This window comes from Ixodes scapularis, unplaced genomic scaffold (genome assembly GCF_016920785.2).
Source record: "Ixodes scapularis isolate PalLabHiFi unplaced genomic scaffold, ASM1692078v2 PGA_scaffold5__190_contigs__length_132052651, whole genome shotgun sequence".
NCBI classification, from domain to species: Eukaryota; Metazoa; Arthropoda; class Arachnida; order Ixodida; family Ixodidae; genus Ixodes; species Ixodes scapularis.
The window spans coordinates 59,352,176-59,375,182 of record NW_024609880.1 but is presented as its reverse complement, the minus strand read 5'-3'; the positions used below and the strand labels follow the sequence as shown (position 1 = coordinate 59,375,182).

Genomic DNA, 23,007 nt, shown 5'->3' with positions numbered 1-23,007 from the left:
ACTTAAGCCACGTGTCCTTTGCTCTTAAGCTTTGTGTGTGGCGCGCTCTTGGAGCGCGAACCGTATGAATGCTTCGACCTTCTTTCTTTGTGTATTACATTTCAGTTGCGACTCAGCGCTTATATATTCCGTGTTTCTTTCCTATGTATTCCTTTCCTATACGAAGAAGAAAAAAAACTCATTTCATTGGGAAAACAAACAAGCAGAGATATAAATGGAGCACTCACTTTCGCTAATTTGCACTGTCTTGCTGGCTAAATTAAATTAACAAAATATCTATCCGTTTGACGACTGTTTGCATAGAAAAATCGAGCCCACTGAGTCGACAAGGCGGCACCTTTTCCCACCGTTCAGGGGCCGTGAAAAGAATGCGGCCAGCGATTTCCCGAAGCAGCCAGAGGTTCTCGACTACCGTGAAACCTTTTCTGGAGGACGCCGTTTCAAACAAAGTCTACACAGCCATCTTAGTGCAGCGAGGTTCATAACGGCTAAGCGCGCTCCCAAGCGTGCTTTATAGTGGCGAGCACCCATTTCGAATTCCCGTCTAAAAAAACACCATCTACTGAAGCTTTACTGAGAGTGGAACGCGCTTCCTAAGATGGCGAGGAAAGCGGTGCTGATGCTTCAGGCTGAAATCCCAGAGCGGGTCGCGCATGCGCATGGCGACTCCGCTTCCCATAGAGCGGAGCGAGAAAGCGATAACGGTTTACTAAAACTCTATTGTGTGTACGAGCTTAGTGCATTAAGATAAACATCTTCGACAGAGATCTGTCAGGTTGGGTTAAATTACTAAAGTAAATGAGAATTGTCCAACCACAGAACCGTAAAAAAAAGTCCCAAGGTGTCAAAGCCCACTTGGCTCCTTCTTCAGGGTTGGCTATAGGTCGAATGTGGCAGTCACAGCTTCAACCTCTTCGTCGTTTTTAATTAGAAAACATTATGCCCTCGTTTTAAGGAGGCGGTGTTTTGGTCACTGTCTTAGTAACGTGACAGACCTTGCGCGTGCACAGACGGTAAGGCACCTAAGGTGCTGTTGATGTTTCCCGGCGTCTGTTGGATGCGCAAAGATTCCAAGAAAATCGTTTTTATGAAATTTGGCTTGGTGTCAATCACGTGCGCATGAGCGAAGTCAATCGGATGGTCACGCGCTTCGCAGTGTTCAGCAACTGCGATGTGTTCACGGTCGAAGTTCCACACGCTGTTGTGCTTGCGCATTCTTCCGTGAAATTTTATTGCCTCGCCAATGTAGGTGGCTGCGCACTCTGCATGGGATCGCCTTCTGTTCAATTACTTCCATGGTAAAGTTTGCTGTTGTAACAGAGATGGAAGCCCACATTGCAGTGCCACTAAGTTGCTTAAAAAGACCGCCCTTGAAACTAGAGTATGCACTGCCGAGGCAGATCTCTAGCACGCGGCACAGTTCATTTACAGTACGACAGGTCCTTGAGGCCAAGGTGCCGTCTTTCTGGAGAGTCTCTCTGGCTGCAGTGACTCCTAAGGGAACTGGGACGCTGGTGAAAAGTATCACAACGTCGAATGACACCATAGTGTCATCTTCGATAAGTCTTACTTGCGAGGAACGCTGTACAAACTGGCTGGTGTACAGTATATGCGTCGACGTGTTTCCAACAAAGGGAGATAGGGTCCGATGGAGGCAATTCGATAGCGCCTGAGCGGAAAGGTTATGAAGTCTGAGATAGGCCTAGGGGCCTATCGTAAACTTTACAGTGTTCAGAACGCAGCGCACTTGCTGAACCGTGTGAAGCGCATGGCCATGCGATTGACTTCGTATATGCGCACGTAATTGACACCGAACTAAATTTAAAAAAAAAAAAAAAGAATTCGTTTGGAATGTTTTAACATCCAACTGACGCCGGGAAACATCATCAGATCGCTAGCTGCAATACCGTCTGTGTACGCGTAATGTCTACGTCACGCTACAAGAACAGTGTACAAAGCACCGCCTACTCATAAATTGGACATAATGTTTTCTAATTTGCAAAGAGGAAAAGGTTGAAGCTGTGACTGCCCCATACTAGAGTGTACTAGAAAGGACCAGGGGGGAGAGTGGGGGGGGGGGGGGGGGGGGGGGGGGGGGGGCACCGGAGTGCTATTTTGGTACCTCCGCATGTGGAAAAAAAAAAAGAGATAATCCGAGCCACTTCGTTCGTACCGCCCTCTCGGGCGCTACGTGCAAAGTGGTTCGGATTCGCCGCTTTTGATGAAAAATGTGTTTCGTTGCAACGCCCAGCTTGACCGGCACACTGTTCAAGATTATAGAAAAATGATAGAACGCCTTACTATATTTTTACACAACCTAAACGACAGGCGTCACGTGCATAAAGTCACCGCGACCTGACTTGTCGTCACAACGCCATGCGACATCAGGACGACGCCTTGACGTCAACGTCGTCATCGACGCTGACAACGTGCGTTACACGACATCAAGACTGTGTTCTGACGTCATATTGCGTTGACAACGACGACGATGCCAACGTTGACGTTGATGAGGACCACGACAACGTCACGGCGCGTCAAGAGAACGGCATCGTTGTCAATGCAACGGCATAAGGACGCTTGGTGTCAGTTCGGTGACGCCATTGTCGACATGACGCAACTCGACGTCACGAAGACGTCGCGACAACTTTAGGACGTCGACGTCATCGTCGGCGACGTTGCATGACGTTAAGACTTCGTCGTGACTGCGCGTCCACGTGGATGCTGGCGAAGGCGGCGACGTTACACGTCATCAAGGCTTCGTCGTGACGTTTTCGTTCACGATGACGTCAGGACGACGTTAAAGTAACATCATAGCAATTTTTGATGTCGTGGGGGCGTCGACGTCAACGTCAGCATCGGCGACCACGTCCACGTCGTCCTCGATGTGGCGCGCGACGTCACGACCGCATTACAACGGCGACTTGACTTCGCGTAACGGTGTCGTCCTCAACGCGACGCGATGTCACGACCGCGTCACAACGCCGACTTGATGTCGCGTAACGGCGTCGTCATCAACGTGACGTCGCGACCGCATTACAACGGCAACTTGATGTCGCCAAGCGGCGCCGTCCTAGACGCGACGCGATGTTACGACGGCCTTAAGGCTAGCCCACATGGCGCGTTTTTCAGTGCGTCTAGACGCGCGTCTCGGCTAGGCGCGCGCGCTAAGCAGGACGCGTGCGCCCAGTCAAACCACACGCAGCGCTACCGTGCAGCGCTTCGCGTCTGCGTTTCCGAAGCGTCTGCCCAACGTAGACAGACGCGCTTAAGAAACAAAAGCAAATATTAAATAGATATCGCGCGGTAAATGATGGCTACATGCCGTAATATTTAATTTTAGTAATAGTAAGCACTCATTTTTATTACAGCAACCGAATTTTCATCCTTTTTAGTGCGTGCGCCTCATCCACGTTTCGATACGCCATTGGCACCACCATCGCCCGCGCCAAAACATTTACAGCTGACCGCTGGCCGCTACAGAGGTGACGTCGTTGCGGTTGTTGCCGGTTGTCCTTGTATTCTTTACATTTGGCCTGCCAGAGTGCAGGACGCTTTTGTACTTCGGTAGGTCCTCTCTGTTCCGCTGAAGCAGCGTCAGCCTCTCCCGCGGAGCAGAGAGGATTCCCTGGACTTGTGTAAAAGGTATGATAAACTGATATCCGCGGGGGGAAGGACGTAACTACCCATGTTCGCCCTGCTGCCAGCGTTGGCGGGGCCTAAAAGCCGTTTTTATTTAAGGCCGCGAGCGTGAAAATTTTGTAAACTCCGCGCGCGCGGGTGTGTGTGTGTGCGTGCGTGCGCTCTGCCTTGGAATGGCACAGGGCTGCTACCCGTTTTTGTGTGTGTATCTTTCTGTTTTGAGTGTTTTTATTTATTTTCCTTTCCCGTATCCCTTTCCCTACTTGGCGGCGGGCTAGCAGGCCCACCTGCGTAAGGGTCTCAACCTTTTTGCCTAGCCTCGCAAGCTGCCGAGTGGGTATCGCAATATGTGCAAATAAAAAGTATTATTATTATTATTATTATCGCCTTTGTCGCGAGGTCCGTGGCGAAAACTACAGTCCTACAGTGGCGAAAACAGTGGAGAAAATTCAAACGCTCCTTGCAACTAGTGAACACGGCGGTTCATTGGTTGTTGCCTTCTGGACGCAGCGCGAGACGCGACGCGTGGACGCAAAATATCTGGCTCCTCCAGATACGCCGGAATGCGCCAAAAAACGCTGCGTTTCGTCCCGGCGCCGGAAGTGACGTCAAAGCGCAGGCGCAGACGCGACGCAGACGCGGAGAAAAACGCACCATGTGGGCTAGCCTTTACGACAGCATCTTGGCGTTGCGCAACGTCGTCGACGATGAGGTCGTGGCGTCGTCGTGTCGTGGTGCTTTCACGCTACCTCTAACTTTAAAATCATAAAAAAATACAATATAGCCCCTAAGGGGCTATATTGCCCATCTTACCTTGACCTGTGTCGTTGCTTGATCGCAGCGAAGGTGGCGCTGCGATAAGAGTGGCTTGGTTCCACCTGATCGCTTTCAACATTTTGAGGTGCAACTGAAAGCATGAGCGGAGCCTACACAGAGCTCGTCCCCTTCGTACATTCTGGTACACTCTACCCATACGACCAATAGACACCCCTGAAGAAGCAACGTCACCGGAGCAAGGAGGGAAGTAGGCTTCGAAACGTCGGGTCCTCTTTTTACGGTTTTCTTGTTGAATAATTTTCATTTACTTTGCGCGTATAGGACATTATTGGAATTCATAGAAATTTTTGAAATTATGATAAACCATTTTTTTATCATTTTAAATAATCGGAATCACAACAGATGACAGAGATTGCAATGATTGAGCAATATCACGTCATTGAAAAGCAAAAGAAAAAAAAATATATATATATATATGTATATATATATATATATATATATATATATATATATATATATATATATATATGTATATATATATATATATTTATATATATTTATAAATATATATATGTGAACATATTTTTTGTGGCGAGAAGGCCAGGAAGTTGGCCAGAAAACCTACAGAAAAAAACACGTTTGTTAATGGTCTACTGTGGTTGTTCATAAGAAATGTAACACGATATGCACTGGCCTTATATGTAATCTTGTGACTGAATATATCAAGGGCGTGTTCGTCTTTATATCCTCCAATAATTGACGTGAACCATTCCTAAAATCAACAGTGGAGGAACACCTTCCTCTTGACTGTATATTTTGTTTTAGTTCAGCATCTTTTTATGGCGCGACAATATTTAGAAGATGTATAGTCAATGGCACTCGCGAACTTCTACAAGCATGTATAATTTATTAATTTTATTGTTTATTTATATTTATTTAGCATTTTATAATACAGGGGGGTATGCACATACGCAAAACGAGACATAAACGAAAAGTTAATAATATTCAACAGGCTATCAAGGACGCAACTAATACCTACAGAAATCCTGAGCCATGTCACTCTGTGAAGGTTGATGACCAGCGAAGCTGTTTAGCACACGACACGGACCCGCCCCGAAGAGCCGAAGGAAACTAAACACGCGCCACGGTGCCGCCCCCCCCCCCCCCCCCCCCTCCCCCGGGGAAAGCGGAAGGAAAGGAAACTAGGCACGAAAGCGCTTGGAACGATGACAAAGCGAGGATGGTGCAAGTGTAGACATGGTCGAAGATCGACGCAGAGCGGAAAATCTTTGAGAAATCTTTATTATCTACCTGAGATTTTACTGATCTTGAAAATGGTGCTTTTTGCTAACTAATGTACTGAATAGACGTACTGCGAAATTACCCAAGCATCAACAAAATTACAGAGAATGGTGTTCTACGCGCCGTACGTGGAGGCGTCTGGAGCAGTAACTGTTCTAAAGCAAAAGCCTAAAACAAATGACATCTTGCACGCACGTTTGTGAATGCTTTGTTCGGGTTATTTAATTCGAATCATATATACGGGGAACGTATGCGCGTGCGGCGCGTGAAGTGGTTCGGCGGTGCGAGCGTATAATGTTTAGTCACAGCACACTAAAATTGCACGGAACCCTAGCCATAAACAGCTTTGCTGTAATAACATACATGACATTTCGAGGCAATGAAGGCCGTTATCTTAATATGTCCCGATATTTAAAATATATTTTAATATTTGGCGACATTGGTAGTGTTAAGCCGGCGCTCCTTTACTCTACTCCGAAGCTCGAAGTTTCATACTCCGATCACAGCAACCGCTGATCTTTAAGTAAGCTGAATCGTATTTACTTATTTATTTATTTATTCATTCCCTCAGGGCCCAAAGGCATTATAGAGGGGAGTGGACACACACATCTAATTGCACACAAAGACAAACAGTAATTAGGCAGGTAAGCATAAAATTCCAAAAACAGAACATTATTAAAACAAAACACTGTCAACCAAAATCCAAATATTCGCAAAGTGCAGCTTTGAATCCGACACTCTCGGCTATGCTGGCAACAGGTGCGGGAAGGTGATTCCAGTCCAGTGATGTCACGGGTATGAAAGACTGATGAAAGCTTGAGGTGCGATACTGAGGGATGCCAACTTTATTTTGATGGTCGAAACGTGATGAGACGTATGATGGTTGTGTTAACAGATGCTGACGAAGATTTGCATTGTGGTGGTAAATTTTATGAAATAAACATAGACGAGATATTTTTCTGCGTAGAGAGAGGTCAGGCAAGCTTAGGGTAGTTTTCACTGCTGTTACGCTAGATGTGCGATGATAGTTATGTAGTATAAATCGAACAGAACGGTTTTGAGCAGCTTCTAATGTTAATGCAAGCGTTACACCGGGGTCCCAGATATTGGAAGAATACTCAAGTTTGCTGCGGACCAATGATTTGTAAAGAAGTAGTTTTAAGGGCAGTGGGGGCAAGAGAGAAGTTCCGTTTTAAAAGCCCAACATGCGGTTAGCGTTTTTAAATATATACTCAATATGAATATTCCATGAGAGGTTGTTAGTGATACGAACACCAAGATATTTAAATGAGGACACGGATTCCAGCTCAACAGTTCTTATATGGTACGAGGGACAGGTGTTATTTTCACGTGATACTCTCATGGATTGGTACTTGTTAATATTGAGTTCCATATCACATTTATCACGCCAACGAGAAATACTGTCAAGGTCAGACTGGAGTGCAAGAACGTCAAAATCATTAGTTACTTCAGAATAGATGACACAATCGTCTGCGAAGTGACCAAGTGAGGATGAGATATGCGAAGGAAGGTCATTAATATATATTAAAAACAAAAGATGGCCGAGTACTGAACCCTGGGGGACACCAGAAATTACAGGAGAGGGGTGCGAGTTAATGCCATTAACATAAACAAATTGAGAACGGTTAGTTAAAAAGGCGTTGATCCAAGTCAAAACATGAGAGCAATGTTCAGTTTACTGAGTTTATACAAAAGGAGCCTATGTGAAGCCTTGTCAAATGCCTTAGAGAGATCTAAAAAAATTCAGTCAACCTGAGATGAACGATCGAGGCAAGCGTGAAAGTTATGCGTAAGTGTAAATAGCTGAGTTTCGCACGAGAACAGTTTTCTAAAGCCATGTTGAGCAGGAGAAAAGAATGTATGGGAATAAAGAAAATTAACGAGATGCGAAAAGATTATGTGCTCTAAAATTTTGCAAGGGAAATTTGTTAAGGAAACCAGGCGATAATTACTTGGGCTGGATTTGTCACTACCTTTATGTATAGGAATCACCTTCCCCACCCTCCAGTCCTCGGGAAGGCTTCCGAGTTCGAGTGATTGCCGAAATAGCTTTGTTAAGATAATAGAGGAATGCATAATAGTGTTTTTTTGAAGCTTCGAGTTAATAGTATCAATTCCACACGATGACGATAGTTTAAGGTTGGCGATGACGTTCACTATACCGGCACATTCTATATCAATGGAATTCATAGCACAAATATTGTATTCATAAACATCCGGATAAGAATTAGTGGTTAAATTCGAAAATGAGTTTGTGAATAATTCGTTTAGCACAGCTGCACACTCATTCGCCGCGGCCTCGACAGCTGAGGCCGAGTGTCGCCACCGGCGGCCATTGATTGACACCACCAAATGCATGGGACTCAATGAAAAAAAAAAAAAAAAGAGAGAAAAAGCGCCGTTTTCCCCGTTTCTAAGCTGTTGTTGGCACTGCAACTTCTAGCTGTTTTTCGGGAAGCCCGTTAAATAGTTTGCGAACAACCATTAAAACTGACAGCGTTCGCGGTTCTTATAGATAAATTCTTTGTGGTCCAGAGTGACTCCGCTGGCAAAAAATGTAGTGCAGCACGAAGAGTCGAAAGTTACCTAGAGGTACCGCAGACTCTCTGGCGGTTTCGTTGAATTGGGTTTAGCAGACGACAAGCTCGAAGGCATTGCTACGTGGAATTCGTTAACTCCCGGAAAGCCGCTGTCGAGATGAAACTTCTTTGTAATTCATTAACTTCTGGGCTTCCCCAAGGATGGTCGGATTGACGGTCGCACTGACGAGTTACTTTGTTTACTCCACAACGAGAGCAAGCTTCCCAGCTCAGCCATAGGTGCTCCGGTACATTTTAATTTTTTTTTTAAATCGGCGTTCGTCCGGTTATTAAATGCCGATTAGATCTCCAAACACCCGACATTGCAGCACACCATAAAACACTCGTTCCCAGCACAGCGTACATGCTTCAATATTCTTACTTTCGTACGTTTCTCCCACAGACGCGTGTATTGTCTGGTGTCAAGCAATGGCCGCCGGTGGCTACACCGATGGGCTCCCGATCTGCGATCCAGCCTACTACAATAGAGATCAGTAACAGTAACCAAAGGGGATCGTAGCGTACGAGAGCACGACACACAAAAACTATCGAAGGCCGCATGAGCCTCTTCTAACCGCACGGCTTTGACGAACCCGGCATATCTTGTATATGGGCCGCCAGGAGGGGAAATTATTTATAAACTAAATTAATTAAAACTTGTGTGAAGCGGCAGAGTCTACTGTAATAAAGACGGTGATATTATGAAGTTTTACGAATGAATTAATGTTTCCTCAAGGTTTGAAGACTCAATTCGAGCAGATAAACTGAAAGTTACCTTGAACGACATTTTTATTGACCATGCATCCATGCATGCATGCAAATGACATACAACGTCTTTGAGTTCGTTTGAGATCGCAGGAAATTGTCGAACTTGTCAGATGCCGCACGAGACGGAACCCGTTGATGCGCTACACACGAACTCATCTCTGTTACGCCACGGCGTGCTGGTGGCGCGTCGGGCGCCCTTTCGGTCTGGGGCTGTGAGCAGAAGTCGCCATGGGGGACGTGTATTCCTTTGTTACTTTGGAAGAAACCGTACAAAAACCTGCCTTCTCGTCAAAACGCCCTGACTGGGACTGTACCAAGTCGAGAAAGGTTTAAAAGTTAGTTTTCATTGCGTTTTCTGCATGCGTGGTTCGTTCGAAAACGTGAACAGGGGCCGTGAAAAAGGAAAAACAGACGCCGTCGGACCATGATTGCGTGGGCGAGAAGCACTTTGGAATGAATGCACGGACATTTGTGGTCGTCATATTTATTTGCTTTTTACCAACATGAACGCAGGAAAACCGTCAAGTTGCACGGACCACCTGCGGACTACGTTCAGTGCTTGATCAAGTACAAACGGCCGCCTCATCGTTCGAGCTGTCGTCTGCTCGTCCAAACGACAGCGTGCCGTAGACCAAACATTGACCCGGTAATTGCGATAAGAAGTGCAAACCCCAAAAGACGTTTCAGTTTGAAGGTTGCTTTGGGTAAGTAGGCTCGGTGTGAACAGTAGATATAAGGAGATGTTGTTACTTGGTTACCAGTGGCCATCACCATCTTGTTATGCATGATTCACTCGGTCCGATTCTGCTTCCGGATTTCAGTATCATCGTCGACATCTCAGCTACGGTTCAGTCATTTGGAGCCCGAGCGACATCATGACTGAAAATAGCGAGCAGAATCTCATGATGTGAATCAGGCTTTAGCGTCCATTCCGCGGCGTCCACGGGGAATGAATCGCCGCATGTTGCATTATTCACGCCAAGTTCTGCGGTGTAACGAGCCTCGTGAGTTTCGCTGAGTCCACTTAAATAGTCAGATATTGCCAGGAAGACGTAGAATCAACAATTCCAACGCGAAAAGGAGCACGGGGACTCCCACAGACGCCGACAACGTCCCATTTTGATGGTTTATTTATGGGCGACGTCGAGCTTCTTGCCCATACTCCCATCCCGCACGCGTGGCGTCGGTGGTGTCCGCTAGGGGGCCTCCGGTTTGTTTGTATATGTATACGTGGCTTGCACATGACGTCGTTTCCGATGCCCTCCAGAGAAGAGGAAAAGAGGGAGCTCCCCTCTCATCAGGATCCTCGTTTGTGCCTCCCGGATTGGCACAGGCGTGGCTATTCTCCCCCCATAAGATTATAGAAGATTAACCTGTCACTCGAAATTCTTACAAAAGCAGCTTCCCTCTCCTCATTTATCATGGTGGTCAAAAGTATGCGATGTGACGTCAGTGCAAGGAGCCTATATGTGAGACGGAGGGGGCTACGCAGGGCCATCGATTCAACAACAAAAATTCGGCAGTCCTTCAATTAGCCGGGTCCGAAGAGCCTAAATTAAACAGCCTAAAGCTGAACGGCTTGCAAGCACAGGTACAGGAGTCGTACATTTACCTGGGAGTTGTACCGACCAACAAGCGGGAGTACTTGTCCGAGCATTATGCTCAACTCCGAGAGGCAGCCGTGCGAGGTACGAATGTACTCTGATCACGTAATCTTTGGAGTTGCAATTGTTTTCTGGTGACTCGCGAACTCTGGAATGCGGTTCTGGTGCCTGGATTAACCTTCCCCAACGCGGTTCTTTGTGTCCCTGGCACAGTGCGGGAAGTGATAGAACATCGTCAACGAGAGGTCGGGAGGCAGGCTCTGGGCAGTTACGGAATGTTGGCCACCGAAGCAGTCCAAGGAGATCGTGGGCGGTCGTCGCACAGGAAGCGTGAACTGGAGATACAAAACAGGATGAGACAGGAGGAGGCAGCTCGGTGGACAGAAACGGCAAAGTCCAAGTCCATTCACGTACTATCGATATATGCATAAAATTTCGGCAGAGACTAGACTATACGACCACAACCTTGGCAGCCCGCTCCTTTTTGAGTTGCGCGCAGGAGGGCTGCGAACACAGGCGTATCACCGCTGCGTCGACCAGACGGTGTAATCTCTATTATGCCGAGTCTGAGGTCTGGCGGATATGACAACCGCTATGGAAGTCCTTCCAACGAAAGAACAATAAGTCGGGGAGCAGATAAATTTGTTGAATGACGCTGTGTTCTGCGTATTTTCATTCGCTTGAATCAGGATGTCGATCGCCCTATTTTAACGCACCGGAATTTTAAAATGAGCTATTGTTGCTTAAGGGCCAATTGTGATAATTTAAACCTAGCGTTTCCTGGGAAACATCGGACTTATTCATCCCTAAAGACATCAATAGATGTTACCATAATGTCCCACATTGAAATTTGACAGCATACTTAAGGCCAGAATTTGTATATTTCTTTTCGAGCTTCCCAAAACAGTACTCTTCAATGAAGTCACCAACAATTCGCATAAAATAAATACATCTTAGAGTTCAATTATATTATTAATTTATTATTTCTTAGAAGTGCTTTGCAAGACCGTAGGCGAGAGGAGCTTGGTGGGCGTAGGTGAAGGGAGCGGCAGCGTGCACCACTGGGGCGGCCTGCACTACGCGCCCGGCAACTGGAGCAGCGTGAACGGCGTGCACGGCCACTGGAGCAGCCTTGACAACGACCGGGTGTGGACCCTCGACGGCGGTGGAGATGAATGGAGCGTCGGCTGGGGCCGAGGTCTTGGTGCCTGGCTCGTTGGTCTCGACGGTGGGGTGGAAGCCGGTGGCGTCAGCCACGTACTTCACCACACGACTGACTCCGAGGGCATCGACGTAGCTGTAGGAGCCGACCTTGTTGTTGAACTCGTCTCCGGTCTCCTGACGGGTCATGCGTGTGCCGAACTCGTCGACGTTGTCGAAGCCGAAACTGTATGGCTGGGGAAGGTGCTGCAATAAAAAAAAATATATATATACACTTGCATCAGCAGAGTTATGCAGAAAAGAAAAGCCTGTTTATCTATTCGAGACAGTATATTTTCCTTGCATTTGACTTTATCAAAATGCGTAAATGTTTATTTGAAGCAAGGGTTAGCAGTTCAAACTCGTCGGCTGTTTTTCCCTCTCCATCTCCAGTGGAACAAAACAATAAAATTGAAGATGAATTGGAAGTAACTAAGGTCATAAAGATCTGGGATGGTTCAAATTTTTTTTGTTATGTAACCGTGCGTGACAGCTTAAAGTGAATATGCGTACATTGTGAAAAATACTAATACGGTACTTCCGGTGTTACAATTTAAGAGACGGTGTTGACACCTGATTACCTAGACATGATATCTAGTGTTCTTAGGTATTTCTTAAAATCTTAGGTCTTTCAAGATTTCTACAATTTCTCACTTTACTGACCTGCTCCACAACAACTCCGCAAGCCACGTAGGCGAAGAGGCAGCACACAAGGACCTGGAAGCAAACAGTACGTTGTTATTCCAGTTAAAGCGACGACAAATCGGTTTCTAAATATCTTAATATCCAAGTCACCTACCTTGATGAACATGATGATTACTTTTCCTCTTGCTTGAGAGTGGAAACGATGGTGCAGTACAGGACAGTAAAGCCTTATATACTCGGTACAAAAATAACTTAACTATAGACACGCCCTGTAAAGCCATCCAGTCAATAGCGTAAGTGAATCGACGAAGAAAAAAGAAGTAGATTGCTGCTTTGATTAAATTACAGCGTGGTGAACTCGGAAAGACGGGAGAGAAAAGGAATCCGGTTAGAAAGGGGCTTATTTTTAATTTTTTTTTGTAGCTGTTCATGTTAATGTACGATTTGAAATGCCACTACGAAGTGGGATGCTTTTGCGCGTGAGAAAGTGACATGCTAAAATCAAAAGAATGCTTGCATTTTCAATATCATGTTTGTTAAAGTCTATATTGTTCAGCTAGGACAGGAAAGCCACGTTTAGGGTCAGAAAAATTCCCTACATTCAATCCAAACGAAAATGTCCCATGCTTACATTCATGCTAACATTCAGCGCATCACAATTTTAGCTTCTGCGAAGATATTCATACATATATTATAGTCCGGATTTGATTTAGTTTTTTGTTCATTTCTTAAAAGGTGCGAAGATTGCGATTATTAAGAAGCCTAATATGCATTGTATTATGGTATTTGATTACCTTAATCAAGTTTTGAAGAATTAAAACAGATGTCTATAATGTGCGATATATGGTAATTTAAAGTACATAACCTAACTTTTATTTCATTAAGTAATACCTTAAACCTCTTACAAATGAAAACAACGACTTAACACGTATTCCTTTAGACAGTACTTAATATTTCTCGCATATAACAAACAAGGCATTAGCCTGATTTCTAGCTACTGAGTTGTGACACATTTTAATGTACAGCCTTCAGATGTTTTAACAATAATGCTTGAACCCCGTCCGGCCGGTTGGTCTGCGTCTATTTTGTTTTCAAGCAGCAAGTCACCGAGGCTAGGTGTGTGCCTTCTGCCACACAGGTGTACCCTTGCTGAGCTGCTCCTTAACGCCGACATAAGGCGCAGATCTGGCGGCCTGTCGAAGTTCGTGTGGCATTGCTAAAATCTGAAGACTGTACATGCGTTCTACTTTATTGGCATTCTTAAAAAGAATTTGGGATTATATTAAATTATCTCCCTATTCTTTTAAATGATCGGAATCACAACCGATCATAGAGGTTGCAACGATTGGTTAATAGCACGTTTATTGAAAAACCAAAAAAGTATGTGTTGAAAAACCTCCTTTGCCCACAAGGCCAGGAAGTTTCCCGAAAAACCTAAAGAAAAAACATTTGTTTATGGATGTATTTTGGTCGCTTATAATATAGATAGCACGATATGCACTGGCGATATATGCAATCTTGTGACATATATTTCGCGCGTGTATTTGTCTTTATATCTTCCAGTAATTTACTCAATCGATTCCAAAATTAAACGGTAAAAGGGCATGTTTATTTACACTGCAGAGTTTGTTTGTGTTCGCCGCATTTTCAGGGCACGAGAATTATTGAATTTTATTATTGACCCAACAGATCATTACATTCTTCAAAACGATCTCGACACCATAAGCTCCTGGTGCACCCATTGGCAGATGAATATTAACCCCGGAAAATGCAAACAAATGTCCGTTACCACCAACTCGACCAAATCATCTCGCGAATATTCATTACTGGCACACCAATTAGAAAGTGTTCCATTATACAAATACTTGGGTGTCCATATTTCTGAAATATTAGCGTGGAATTAACATATCGACAACATAATCACCAGCTCAACGAGATCTATAGCTTTTTGAGGCAGAATCTCTATCTGGCCCCTGCTGCGACAAAATTACTCGCCTATAAAACAATAATTCAACGCAAACTTGAATACGCAAGCGTTGTGTCAAATCCACATCGAAATCATCAAATATCAAACCAATAATCAATTTTAAAAAAACCTACCCGGTTCATCCAAAACGGTTATTCTTCATAAAGTAGTGTCTCCCCTAAAATCAAGACTTGGTCTTGCTTTCTCACCACACGACACGAACTTAACCGCATGTGTTTCTTCCATCAAGTTTACCATAGTAATTGACAGTTCAGAAACATTTATTGTCAAAAAGTCCATTATATTTCTTCTCGAAACGACAACACATGTAAACTCCTTCAATGGCGCTCCCATAATAACTCATTCATGTTTTCTCCCTTAATATTGCGTATTACAGAATGGAATAACTTGCCAGATCGTTTTGTAACCAACTTAGATATTACATCGTTTCAAGAGATGTGAGGGCTTTTGTTCAATGAGTAGGGAATGTCTCTTTGTGTATATATATCTTGTTTTCTTTTGTAGTTAGACGAAATGTGGCTGTGTTGGTGTCCTTACGTTCTTTTTTATATTGTATTCATATTTGATGCCACCCCCCTCCCCCCCCCCCCCCTTGTGTAATGCGTCCTCAAAAGACGCCCTTGAGGTAAATAAATGAAATGAAATGATATATAAAGACAAAGACAATCGCAACATTCTAGAAACATGTATAATATACTGATTTTATTATTTATTTATTTAGTTCTTATTTTCAACAAACTTTCAACGAAGCTCCAAGTCGATATAATAAATACATAATATTTCGGGACAATGAAAGCCTTTTTTATATTTTCCAATTTTTAGAACATCCTATAATATTTCTTGCTATTTGGCGGATTAAGTCCGCACCCCTTTACTCCTACTGCGAAGCTCCAAGTTTCAGCTTACGAGCGCAGCAACTAAACGAATCGCAGCGCACATGTTTGCGACACACCGAAACTATCGACGAGCTGCATGAGCCACTTCCGACCGCACGGCTTTGACGAACCCAACATCTCATGGATACGGGTGGCAGAAGGCAAAATTATTTTTAAGCTAAATTAATTAGGGCTGAGTGGAGCGGCAGAGTGTAAAGTAAAAGAGACGGTGATGTTACGAAGTTTTCGAATGTATCAATATTTCTGAAAGGCTTGAGGACTCCGCGCACATATGCGGAATATTACTTTTACCAATCTTTTTAATCACCATGCATTCTGTTCAAATTTAAATTAAAGACAACATTTTGTTAGCTCTTTCGCCGTCACAGGAAACTGTCGAACTTGCCAGATGCCGTACGAGACGGACCCGTCATTGCGCTATATACCGGCACACCATCGTTTAATAGACAGCACGTCAATTCCCTTTTAGGCAAGATGCATGAAAAACCCTGTTCCGCAACGCTAACTGATGTTTCGACTTTCAAGTTAAGTTTCTTTATTTGCTGGGCTAATCATTCTAGAAGGGGCTGCGGTTCGACAGTATCCTGATCTGAACACCATGATCCTTGTTGTTGTATGGGCACGCTACCAATCTATACATGAATTCGTTTTCAGGCGAGATGCACGAATAAACTCTCCCGGAACGCTACTTCCTTTTGGCTTTCTAATCAAACTGTGTTTACCTGATTAAACACTATCCAACTGAAAATGGGCAGCGGTCCTACTGTTCCTTTTATTTCGGTATCAAATAATATTGCTTTCTTTTCGGTAATAGTGAACGAAATGAATTCGATCCTAAACGGTTTAAGGGTTTGGGTTACGGTTTTAGCCTCTGTACTTGACTGCCGCGTAGCAGAGAGAGCGAGAAACAAGTTTACCGACAGTTTATGAACATGATGTTGATGTCACCGCCGACTCATTTTAATATGACAACGCCTATAGAAGTCCTCCCAACGAAAGCACAATAAGTCGGGGACCAGATAAATTTGATGAATGACGCTGTGTTATGCGTATTTTCATTCGCTTGAAGCAGGATGTCGATCGCCCTATTTTAACGCACCGGAACATTAAAATTAGCTATTGTTGCGTAAGCGCCAATTGTGATAATTTAAACCAAGTGTTTCCTGGAAAACATCGGACTTATTCACCACTAAAGACTACGATAGAAGTGACCGTAATGTCCCACATTGAAATTTTACAGTATACTTAAGGGCAGAATTTGTATATTTCTTATCGAGCTTCCAAAACAGTGCTCTTCAAAGAAATCACCCACAACTCGCATAAAAGAAATACATCTTAGAGTTCAATTATATTATTAATTTATTATTTCTTATAAGTGCTTTGCAAGTCCGTAGGCGAGGGGCGCTTGGTGGGCGTAGGCGAAAGGAGTGGCAGCGTGCACCACTGGGGTGGCGTGCACTGCGCGCACGGCAACTGGAGCAGCGTGAACGGCGTGCACGGCCACTGGAGCAGCCTTGACAACGACCGGGTGCGGACCCTCGACGGCGGTGGAGAAGAATGGAGCGTCGGCTGGGGCCGAGGTCTTGGTTCCTGGCTCGTTGGTCTCCACGGTGGGATGGAAGCCGGTGGCGTCAGCCACGTACTTCACCACACGACTGACTCCGAGGGCATCGACATAGCTGTAGGAGCCGACCTTGTTGTTGAACTCGTCTCCGGTCTCCTGACGGGTCATGCGTGTGCCGAACTCGTCGACGTTGTCGAAGCCGAAACTGTATGGCTGGGGAAAGTGCTGCAATAAAAAGGAAATAATATACACTTGCATCAGCAGAGTTACGCAGAAAACAAAAGCCTGTTTATCTATACCAGACAATAGATTTTCCCTCAATTTGACTTTATCTAAATGCGTAAATATTTCGCTGAAGCAAGGGTTTGCAGTTCAAACTCGTCGGCTGTTTTTCCCTCTCCATCTCCAGTGGAACAAAACAATAAAGTTAAAGATGAATTGGAAGTAACTAAGGTCATAAATATCTGGGATGGTTCAAGAATTGTTTTGTTATGTAACCGTGCGTGACAGTTGAAAATGAATATGCATATATTCGGAAAAATATTAATACGGTACTTCCGGTGTTACAATATAAAAGACAGTGTTGGCACCTCATTACCTAGGCAGGAGATAGTGTGTTGTGAGGTATTTCTTAAAATCTTAGGTCTTTCTAGATTGCCACAATTTCTCACTTTACTGACCTGCTCCACAACAACTCCGCAGGCCACGTAGGCGAAGAGGCAGCACACAAGGACCTGGAAGCAAACATAACGTTGTTATTCCAGTTAAAGCGAAGACAAATCGGTTTCTGAAAATCTTAACATCCAAGTCCCCTACCTTGGTGAACATGATGATTACTTTTCCTCTTGCTTGAGAGTGGAAACGATGGTGCAGTACAGGACAGTAAAGCCTTATATACCCGGTACAAAAATAACTTAACTATAGACACGCCCTGTAAAGCCATCCAGTCAATAGCGTAAGTGAATCGACGAAGAAAAAATAAGCAGACTGCTGCGTTGATTATATTACAGCGTGTTGAACTCGGAAAGACGGTAGAGAAAAGGAATGCGGTTAGAGAGGGCTAATTTTTAATTTTTCTTTGTAGCTGTTCGTGTCAATGTACGATTTGAAATGCCGTTATGAAGTAGGATGCGTTTGCGCGTGAGAAAAAGACATGCTAAAATCAAAAGAAAGCTTGCATTTTCAATAGTATGTTTGTCAGTCTATATTGTTCAGCTAGGACAGTAAAACCACGTTTAAAGTCGGAAAAATTCCCTACATTCAATCCAAATGAAAATGTCCCATGCTTACATTCATGCTAACATTCATCGAATCACAATATTAGCTTCTGCAAAAATATTGATACATATAATATAGTCCGGATTTTATTTAGTGTTTTGTTCATTTCTTAAAAGGTGCGAAGAATACAATTACTAAGAAAGCGTAATATGCATTGTATTATGGTATTCGATTACCTTAATCAAGTTTTGAAGAATTAAAACAGAAGTCAATGGTTTACGACATCTGGTAATTTAAAATACTTAACGTAGCGACGTTTAGGGTCGGAAAAATTACCTACATTCAATACAAACAAAACGTTTTCAAGGTTGCAATCATGCTAACATTCAGCGCATCACAATTTCAGCTTCTGCGAAGATATTCGTATATAAATATAGTCCGGCTTTTAATTAGTTTTTTAATACATTTCTTAAAAGGTGTAAATAATGCGATTACTAAGAAAGCGTAACGTGCATTGCATTATGGTATTTGATTACCTTAATCAAATTTCGAAGAATTAAAAATGAAGTCGATAGTGTACGATATCTGGTTAATAATTTAAAATACTTAACCTCATTTTTATTTCATTAAGTAATACCTTATACCTCTTTTAAATGAAAACAACGACTTAACACTTATTCCTTCAGACAGTATTTAATATCTCTCGGATATAACAAACAATGCATTAGCCTGATTTCTAACTAGAGAGTTGTGACACATTTTAATGTAGAGCCTTCAGATGTTTTAACAATATTGCTTGAACTCCGGCCGGCCGGTTGGTCAGCGCCTTATCTTGGCGTCAAGCGTTAACAAACTGGTATCTGAACAAGCTAATTCTATGAAATATTTAGCCCAACAAGTTAAGGACTTGAAGTACAAGGGCGTATACTTGGAAAATAGAAGTCGCCGACAAAATTTTGTTTTCTATGGTGTAGAGGACAACAATTCGGAAACGTGGGATGAATCCGAAAAAATAATCGAGCGCATTTGTAAAACCAGCCTGGGTATCGAATTGACATCGGTACAAAGGGCGCATCGAATTGGTCGTTACAGTCACGAGAAAAAAAAGGCCGATTATTGTAAATTTTGCGTCTTACAAAGAAAAGCAGGACATTATGTCGAACGCCAAAAAGGTTAAGGGTACAACCTACAGCGTAGACCAGGACTACTCACCCGAAACTCGAGACATCCGCAGGCTACTATGGGTATTTGCAAAAATTAAAAAGGCAGATAGAGAAAGTCAGGTAGCATTAAACTTTGACAAACTAATTGTTAAAGGTAAGGTGTTTACTTCGGACAAAGAAAAAGGGGAAGTTGTTCGTGTCCCGAAACATTGACGCCCCACTAAAAAAAAGGAAACAGTTCGTTGTGATTTAGTTGCTATTCATGTAAATTGCAGAAGTGTAGTAAATAAAGTCAATGAATTTGCTGGATTAATCGCGTCCGTCAAGGATGATATTGTGTTTGGGACTGAATCTTGGCTGAATCCCTCTATCAGCGATAGTGAAGTATTTCCGAAGGAATTTATTGCTTATCGGAAGGATAGGCCCCGCCTCGGTGGAGGGGTCTTTTTGCTAATTCATTCTTGACTAACGTCATCTGTACTCGATCTTGGTCCCGACGCCGTCGAGTCAATCTGGTGCACAGTCACTTTAACTGATCATTCTTCATGTGTTGTTGGGGCGTTTTACCGACCACCAAACTGGGATTTTGGCACCTTGCAGCTACTGTACGATATTGTCTCCGAGACCTCTGGCCAAACTATTTTGCTAGCGGAAAAGTTTAACTTGCGAGACCTAGACTGGCAAGACGGCACTTGTGCGAACAAAAACAATTACGACTGTAATTGTTTTTCACCCGTGAGCACTGTCCCAATAATGCAGCCAGTGGAACTAAGCGTGAGTGGTATCGAAGTGCTACTAAAGAGTATCGACGAAACTAAGGTTAATGGCCCAGATGGCATATCTCCTCGTGTGCTTAAGCGCTGTGCTCATCAGATTTCACTCTATCTTTATTTAATTTATGCGAAGTCACTATCTGTGGGTCTCTTGCCAAACGACTGGAAGACCGCTCACATAGTCCCTATTCACAAATGTGGTTCTAGGAAAGATGTCGAAAACTACAGGCCTATTTCATTAACCTCCATCTCATGCAAGGTCATAGAACATATTTTATACACTGAAATAATACATCATATGACAAAAACAATCTATTATCTAAACAACAGCACGGTTTCCGTAAAGGCTTATCTTGCACCACGCAACTTGACGAATTTTATCATGACTTGTCGTCTGATGTTGATGAGGGAGGCCAAACAGATTGTATATTCCTAGATTTTCGCAAGGCTTTCGATACTGTTTCGCATTTACTTCTGCTAAATAAACTTAAGATGTTAAATATAGACTTAAAGGGGCGGTGCAACGATTTTAACACTGAACGAATGTGCAGCTTGTATTTTTCATATTGTTTACTTCGGCATAAGTAAGAGAAAAAGTGCCACCATACCCCAAAATACCTCTATTTCGCTGCGTAATCGTAAAATGAAAAACGCTTCTTTCCCCAACCTGCGGCCACATGGTGGACGCAAATGGAACCTGTGGTGTGACGTCATTCGGAGTGGTTTTAGTAAGTGATAGTGTTAGACAAGCGTAAGCTTGATTTAAGGTTAAGTTCAAAAAATCTTGTTGTTTAGGCATGCAGAAACATTTCAAAAGCCTAATATTGCCACTAAAAGGGTATGAATTAATAATAATAATAATAATAATCTTTATTTTTTTTTCGGGCGCCATCTACTGCAAGTCAATAAAACCTGCCGTCGCCGTCATCCGTCGACGCCCGAGGCGCCTACGGCGGCTACTCGAGCAACCCGGACGTTTTGTCTTTCCCTCGCTCGACGGTGTGCGTTGGTCGTGGTTCGTGGTATCCTGGTATCGTTATTCTTCCTGGTGTCTCGACTTCGACTTCGACTGCCCGCCATGTCGCAAGCATCTTGCGCTCGACGTCGCTCAGGCCGTCCGCCCATGCTGCCATGTTGGTCGGGAATCGGCGGGAGAGCGGGAGAGCGGCGAGCCTGGCGAGCCGGCGAGCGCTGGGGAAACGGAAGCCAGAAGAGCCCAACCGGAAACCAACGCCACTCCGAATGACGTCACAGGCGAAGCTGGTGCCGCTTCAATGTTGAGTTGAGGGTGCCAGAGATACCAATTTCTTTTATTTTTTTAATGAAAACTAGGGCAAGCAGGAAAGAATAGTTTTCGTTCCTTCGTTTCATATGTGGCCGGGACCAATTCCCGCAATTAATTAGCCAAAGTCCGCAAATTGTTGCACCGCCCCTTTAACGGTATTAAGATGGATTGAAAATTATTTGCTAGAGCGTTGTCAGTGTGTGTTAGTGAATGGCAAAAGTTCGACATACGTTAATGTTACATCGGGAGTCCCACACGGCTCTGTCTTAGGGCCGCTTTTGTTCCTAATATATATCAATGATATTTCCTTGGGTATTTCATCTTGTGTTCGGTTGTTTGCCGATGATTGCGTGTTGTACAGAAAATTTAGTAACAAAGATGATGCCACCCAGTTACAAATAGATTTAGAATGCATTAGTACGTGGTGCTCTACTTGAAAAATGACTTTAAATCCCAAAAAGTGTGTGCATTTATATTTTACTAAAAAGAAGAAAATCGAAACCCAATATTATATAGATAACAATATAGTAATAATAATAATAATAATAATAATAATCTTTATTTGCTCAGGAGAGCCGCGACACCACAGAAAGGCAACAGCCCGTACCACGGAGGCCCGCGGTGCCGCGTCTAGTGAAGGAGATTATGTGATGATGTAATATACAAGATGAAAGTGCTGATGATTAGTAAACAAGGACTCCAAGTATAAATACTTAGGTGTCACGTTATCAACTGACTGTTCGTGGAATTCACATGTGGATGACGGGATTGTAAAGGCTGGCAGAGCGCTGAACTTTATTCAACGAAGCCTGAAATGTTCACACCCTAACTTAAAGGAAACCGCGTATTCAACATGTGTTAGGCCAATTTTGGAATATGCCTGTGCCGTCTGGGACACGGAAAAAAAAAAATTCATAGACAAACTTGAAAAAATACAAAATAGAGCTGCTAGGTTTGATCTGGGACGGTACGGGCGGAGAGACAGCTGTACTCAAATGAAGACTGAACTGAATTGGGAGCCTCTCTCAGCCCGCCGTAAACAATATTGTGTTTAAAGTTTCTGTTTTTGATATTTAAAAATAAAACTGGAATTAACAGTGCAACTTACTTAAAAGAACCATATTATATTTCTGAACGGAAGGATCATGCTTTCAAAATTAGAGAGTTCCGCGCCAGGACGAGGATGTGCGCCAACTCTTTTTTTGTTAAAACGATACGAGAGTGGAATGGGCTGTCGGAGCTGCAAGTGTGCAGTGAAAGTGAAGATGTGTTTTTTTTCACCATTGTAAACCCCCTGCTGTAACGCCCTCGGGCACTGCGGGGTAATCTCTGAATAAAGAATCAATAAAGAAACGCAAGTCATCGAGCAAGGTGTGTGCCTTCTGCCACACACGTGTACCCTTGCTGAGCTAGTCCTCAACGCCGGCATAATGAGCAGATCTGGCGGCCTGTCGAAGTTCGCGTGGCATTGCTAAAATCTGAAGGCTGTACATGTGTTGTACTTTACTGGCATTCTTAAAAATGATTTGGAATTATATTAAATTATCTCCCCATTATTTTAAATGATCGGAATCACAACCGATCAT

At 43.7% G+C, this 23,007-nt stretch overlaps 1 protein-coding gene across 1 annotated transcript in view; it reads right to left on the bottom strand.

The window, feature by feature from the left end:
• LOC121838147 (cuticle protein 16.8-like) overlaps positions 1-23,007 on the bottom strand; it is a 32,634-nt gene that overhangs the window by 5,715 nt on the left and 3,912 nt on the right. The window contains exons 3-4 of the mRNA XM_042294223.1: positions 17,663-17,716; positions 12,554-12,607 (exon numbers count right to left, since the gene is read on the bottom strand). Of these exons, the coding sequence (XP_042150157.1) occupies positions 12,554-12,607; positions 17,663-17,716 (108 nt within the window). The remainder of the gene's footprint in view (positions 1-12,553; positions 12,608-17,662; positions 17,717-23,007) is intronic.